The sequence below is a fragment of the Camelina sativa genome, chromosome 14 (genome assembly GCF_000633955.1).
Source record: "Camelina sativa cultivar DH55 chromosome 14, Cs, whole genome shotgun sequence".
Taxonomy (NCBI): domain Eukaryota; kingdom Viridiplantae; phylum Streptophyta; class Magnoliopsida; order Brassicales; family Brassicaceae; genus Camelina; species Camelina sativa.
The window spans coordinates 12,813,362-12,819,274 of NC_025698.1; the positions used below are offsets into that span (position 1 = coordinate 12,813,362).

The window sequence follows — 5,913 nt, forward strand, 5'->3', positions numbered from 1 at the left end:
AGAGCTTTCGACAGTCTAGCTGAGGAAGACCTCACCAATGGGATGAGACTAGGGGAAAGCGAAATCATCAACTCAGCTCAGCAGTCTGCAGAGATTAGATTATTTAGGAGAATGGCTTTTGGCAGCCAAAATTACAGTACAGATTCTTTCACTCGTAGTAGTAATATAAGCAAAGATGAAAACGTGTAAATATCAGCAACAAAACACATTGCATAATGATTTTTCCGAGAAAGAGATCTTGATTAACTTCAGATTTGGATCATCTGTTTCATCCTTGACCTAAAGAATTAAAGAAACGAGTAGTTTGGGGGATCATGTGGATGAACACAGTTGCAGAGATTATGTATAGTAATTTCGCCTTCAAAAAGAATAATATCTCAAAGCATATCAGTTTTGCAAGTTCCGATCCTTGAATTCAGGTCGTCAGATTCGTCTGGTCCAAATCTGTGGATGAACAAGAATAGAAATGAGACGAGTAAAATGTTATGTTGGACACAAGATTGTTTCATTTTTTCTTCCCGCTCTGATGTAACTGCTTGTTATCATGTCCTCTCATTATCATGCTTCTTTATGTTATCACCAAACTCTTCATTACGTGTGTCACTGTCCCTCACATGATACATATGGTCAAATGAATCGATTTGCCAAATATAATAAGAGAAAAGACCAGTGCACCCTTTTCCCGAACTACATTCATGTTGGGAAATAGTCTCAAAGGGAACAAGAACTTAATCAGCTACAGTTCTTTTGACGTCCAAGATTCCTAAATATGCCGGTAAATATGTCTCATACCCCATGTGATTTCTATAATATTTCTGTATATCTATATCATCTCTGTAACCTTGCAGTTTTGTGCATATCAGGGTAATGGAAGAAGATTGTGGTGCATTTGCAGCAGACTGTGTTGTCCTGTCATGCTGCTGCCAGTGCCTTGTCTTACAAGTCAGTGTCTTCGTCTTCTTCAAGATCCCTTGTAAACTTGCCAAGAAGATGAAGAAGTTTGTGAAGAGAAGATCTCGGAAAACCTTGCAACCAACAATGGAGGACGTCAAAGAGGAGCATTGTTCTGGAAATGGGTTTGCCTTTGAAGAAGGCTCATCAGGATCATATTGCTTTGAAGATATTGAAGGAATGTTGCAGGAACTGTCGATGACCAAAGGGATCTTGTTTGGAAGCTTCTGGCGCCATGAAGATTTTTCTGACGTTTTCGATTTCAAATAGCAACAACCAACAAAACAGAAATTATTATTTGCTCGTCTGCATCCGTTGTGTTATTTAATCAAGAATCCAGAAAATAAGCGTTGAGGGAATAATCAGGTCTCATTACGCAAATGATCAGTAGAAGAGAAATGTAACAAAGACAAAGGTTGTATTGTATATCTTTGTCTGCTCTTATCTAACTGATGTATAATCTTCCACTGTTTTCTAATAATTAGATGTTTCTTTTGTCATTGTGTTTACCGGACAAGGATGCATGAATCAAAATTTACACCTTTATGCTATACAAACCAGTTAAAAAGCCTCTGTTTTTCATAGTGTCTTGTAACGAGCTACCACTTCGTAATCCTCCAGTAAAGTTTTCATGGTCTTATTTACATCCTGTAAAGACACTAAACCCCAAAATAATCTGAGGAGATAAATATCAGTATTCGTCCATTAGCTGTCAAGATTCTGGCTGATGAGAACTCATGACCAATGGCCTTGCTGATCTCTGCCTCTCCATTTCAAAGTTCCCAGAGTTGCTGCATTGATCCTCGTATCTAAGAAGCTGTATGGTTCCATGAGACATTGGGAAAAACCTCATCTGAATAGCAGAGAATATGAAGTAAGGCATCATTGTCGATAGCACTACAAAGAGAGTGGTGATCCAGTAAGAAGGTGCAGGCGCAAGAGCTTCAAGAAAGACCATATAGGCATCTGTAGATACTCTTATTGGAAGGGATCCGTACACCATGAGGAAAATGTACCACATAACAACAGATCCCCAAACGACGAGATGTTGGATCAGTGTGAAGTAACTGATCGTCAATACCATCTGCAAACTCACAACCCACACCACACATGTGTACATTGTTCCCCCTAGAATATCTCTCCCTGCTGTTTTCCCTTCGTGATTGAAAGCTTGAGATTCAAGAGAGCTTTTGCAGAGAAAGAAAATGATTATTGCACTGCAGAAGCCATGGGACATCCAACTGAGTATTCGGCGCCAATTAAAAAGGAGATTCTGTACACCTTCTTGGTACAATACGGGGAACTGTGACAGCAAACAAAGCAAGACTTTAATAAAGAAATTTCACTTGACTGGTGAAAGATTAAGCAGCTGTTTTGATTTGAATGACTATACCTTGAGACAAAATGGTGCAGATACATCCTGGTCGAAGATGCCCAAACATATTACAGGAAGAGACGTGAAAAAGACGCTATATAGAGATAGATACCAGTCATTGTAAGCCGGTGTCGCTGAGAATGATGTGTATGCCTCATATAAGAAGAGAGTGAAACCAAATGTAATGTTCTTATAGAAGAAATAACAAATCTGCATTATAAAACAGTCAAATATTGAGAAAACTAGTCAGAGTAAAGGAAAATGAGACTGAAGATCAGCGTCAATCTAAATTTGTAGATTAGACTTGTACCATTTTTGAGATCCGTCTGTAACACCAGTGTCCATGGACCAGTAACAAGCGCTCCAGATATCTGAATTGAGCAATGGCAATGTCGCTGGACATTACAGCCTGAAAAATTATAAGGATTAGTATAGGACAAATATTACCAATAAAAGCTGAAAAAAGGTGTTTTGTTTTTCTTTTATCGAACCTGCATTCCTTCCACGCCGCTGATCCCAACTCCTATATCTGCTTCCTGAAGCATTCCAACATCATTTGCGCCATCACCAATTGCCAGTGTAGTCTGACCGCTTCCAGTTTTGACTAGTCTTGTTACCTGTGCAATATGAGTCATGAAAAAACCTAGGCAGGCGCTAAGTATATGACAATTGTGATGGAAGATAAAGTCAGAACTTACCAGTGCCTTCTGTTTTGGTGATGAACGGCAGCAAATCACTGAAGCACAGCCAATGGCCAGCTCAAGGAAGATGCCTTTCATATCTTCCTCCAATGCATAAGCAAGTGATTTTCCATCAATGATTAAAGCAAGAGCCTTAGAGTTTCCACCAGAGGCTTTCAGCTGAGCCTTTCCACTAGTTATCTGACACAGTACACTTTCTTTCAAAGCCTGCAAAAAATAGCCAAATTGATTCATCCATCTACATAATAACTAGTAATACTATTTCAACGCCATCATATCAGTGTTCCAAAATTTTTGTAGTACCTCTGCAATGGCATCTTTTTCTCCGGATTTTTCCAACTGCTGGATTTCAGGGGTCTCCAAGTTAATTACGATCTGCTTCATGTCTCGTCTGAGCAAACTGCAAGCGAAGCTGTCAAAGATACACATGCACAGGTGGGTTCAGAGAGTGACTAAGATTGTATGCACAAGGCTCAAGAGTAAACATAATCTGGTTGTACCCAGAAATCAATACCCAATATTGATAGCAGTCTCCATCTTGTCTCCAGTCAAAACCCAAATCTTTATTCCTGCTTGAGCAAGCTTATCAATGCAATCAGGGACCTGAATGAAAGGAAAGAGAAAGAGAGAAAAGAATTTCAATTTTCTTGTTCGCCTCTGAAAAACTAACCAATCTATAAATTAGCTTACCCCATTTTGAAGTTTATCCTCGACTGCAGTAGCTCCAAGAAGAACCAAGTTTCTCTCAATCTTCTCTGTTACTTCATCTATCAGTGCTTCTCGATCAGCACTAACTGAATTCTTGGCTTCACTGATTCTCTCAGTGAACATCTCATATTCATTCTCGCCGAGTTCACGATAGGCAAGTATCAAAGTTCTCAATCCAGCATCAGCATACTCGTTGACATGGTCCCGGGTTTCCTTTTCATACTTTCTACCGCGTTCGGAAAGTCTTTCAAACATGACACTGGACGATGAACAAAGTTGAAACTAAGTTCTAAAAGAGATTTATATCTGAATTTCTAAAGTAGGGATCCATACCTGTCTGCCCCTTTACAAAGTAAAAGCAGTTTGCCATCTTGATCCTGCACTATTACTGACATCCTTTTCCTTGAGCTACTGAATTCAAGAACGTTCAGGACTTTATACAACCTGAAAGGGAACACTTTCACTAAAGTCAGAAAGGGACAGAAGCTTCTGATGGAATAAAATAAAAAAGAGAAGATGAACCGACCTTTCAATTCGTTCCCCAGTCACCAGGTCTAGCTCTCTGACGGATATTGTTGTTTGAGTTCGAGAGAAAAATTCAAACCCAAGCTCCCTAGCTGCAATAACAAATGCTGCCTCGTCCGGTGATTCAGCCTCGTAGGAGACCTTTCCAGTATCTTCATCCACTTCAGGTATAACTGTATGGCATACTGCCAATAATTGAAAGAATTTCTGAATGACATCAGCATGCGTTTCTGTGACCCACTTTCCATCCATTACCCTTTCATCTCTAAAGTTGAATCCTTTCACAACCGGTTCTGCAGAAACAACATCCTCGGTACTAATTCCGTTGCTCTGATTCACCAAAGCAGAACCTTTTCTCCTATCCATAGCCATCTCCACCTCTGTTACACCACGTCCATAGGCTGTCCCAGCAATAGAACACTTGATGAACTCCATGGAGTTACAAGTCAATGTTCCCGTCTTATCTGAAAGAATTGTACCCACTTGCCCAAGTTCTTCATTCAGATTGGAAGTACGTGCATGTGCAGGTTTGTCAGCTTCCTCATAATACATATGGATATCCCGATTGATGAAGATACTCTGAACAACCTTGACAATCTCTATTGATACATACAAGGATATAGGTATAAAATAACTGTTTAACATTAGCGCCGTTAGAAAGTGAAACATTGCAGCCATAGACACCCTCTTCGGGTCAAAGAAGATGGTTGAATCATCTGGTTTCAGATACCATCTTTTCATTACGCCATTCTGGAAATCTTCTCTTGTTGAGATTCCAAATAAAACCGAACCAAAAAATGCTAATGAAATTACCATAAGGAACATCAGGTATATAATCTTATCCATCTTCCTCTCGATCATGCTTCTCTTAGACGGAGGCTCTCTTGAATTCTGGACAACTTTTGTATCAGGTCCTGTGAAGATAACAACCCCATAGATATAGTCTGTGTTCCTGAGTTTTGATCCTCTCAGAAGAAGCTGCTGTGGTGAGAGAGGGTACTTTGCTCCCTTAAGCTCCATAGTACCAATAAATGAGTACAAGTTAGCATTCGGGTCTTCACATTTGATAAAAGCCTCAAAGTCCCTGAAATTGAGCTCTTCGCGCAATGACAATGTTACTTCTAGTCCTTGTTTAAGTTTCAGATTTGTTTCCCCGTCAAGGTTCATTGTCTCTACATAGCAAACAGCATCCTCGTAGCTAGAAGAAAGCAGGACAAGGTCTGCCGGAAAAAACTCGTTTTTCTCTACCTTCAATATATCTCCAACTCTTAGTGTCTTCCATTCCCTAAGATCGAAATTCCCATTGCCTTGGTGCACTCTAACTTTTCTGTTATTCACCTCAATATCCTAAAAGCATGGAAATTTCCAGATGATGAGAAAGATATACAAATGAAAAATGGATTGATCCAACCTAATGCAAAAGCAAGACAAACTATTCAATGATATGTCAACCCCAGTTCTTAACTATGTAGCTTAATACAACATAGAACTCGGATTCGGAACAAGATAACAAACAATGTTTAGACACAGAGCATCCTATTAAGATCATCTAATCCAACTCTAATCAATCAACAACCACTCAGACAAAATCATTCAAAGTACCTGTTGTTTCCGGCGCCAATCTTCTACACCCTCTTTAAACATAGTAGCGAG

General features: G+C 39.6%; 1 protein-coding gene across 1 annotated transcript; it reads right to left on the minus strand.

Annotated features, from left to right (window-relative positions):
* On the minus strand, positions 1,351-5,907 carry LOC104743529 (probable phospholipid-transporting ATPase 12). Its single transcript, XM_019235687.1, has 11 exons — positions 5,863-5,907; positions 4,262-5,607; positions 4,069-4,179; positions 3,718-3,994; positions 3,542-3,630; positions 3,331-3,439; positions 3,025-3,234; positions 2,818-2,943; positions 2,637-2,735; positions 2,345-2,536; positions 1,351-2,254 (listed from the first exon to the last, which is right to left on the minus strand). Exons 1-11 carry the CDS (start codon positions 5,902-5,904, stop codon positions 1,664-1,666), a joined length of 3,192 nt encoding a protein of 1,063 aa, XP_019091232.1. The 5' UTR covers positions 5,905-5,907; the 3' UTR covers positions 1,351-1,663.

Excerpts from the sequence above, each read along its gene's own strand:
- LOC104743529 (XM_019235687.1), bottom strand. The coding sequence starts at position 5,904 with ATGTTTAAAGAGGGTGTAGAAGATTGGCGCCGGAAACAACAG. Across the intron at positions 3,440-3,541 it reads GAGACTGCTATCAATATTGG|CTTCGCTTGCAGTTTGCTCA; the intron begins GTATTGATTTCT and ends TATCTTTGACAG. Across the intron at positions 3,235-3,330 it reads AAAAAGATGCCATTGCAGAG|GCTTTGAAAGAAAGTGTACT; the intron begins GTACTACAAAAA and ends TATTTTTTGCAG.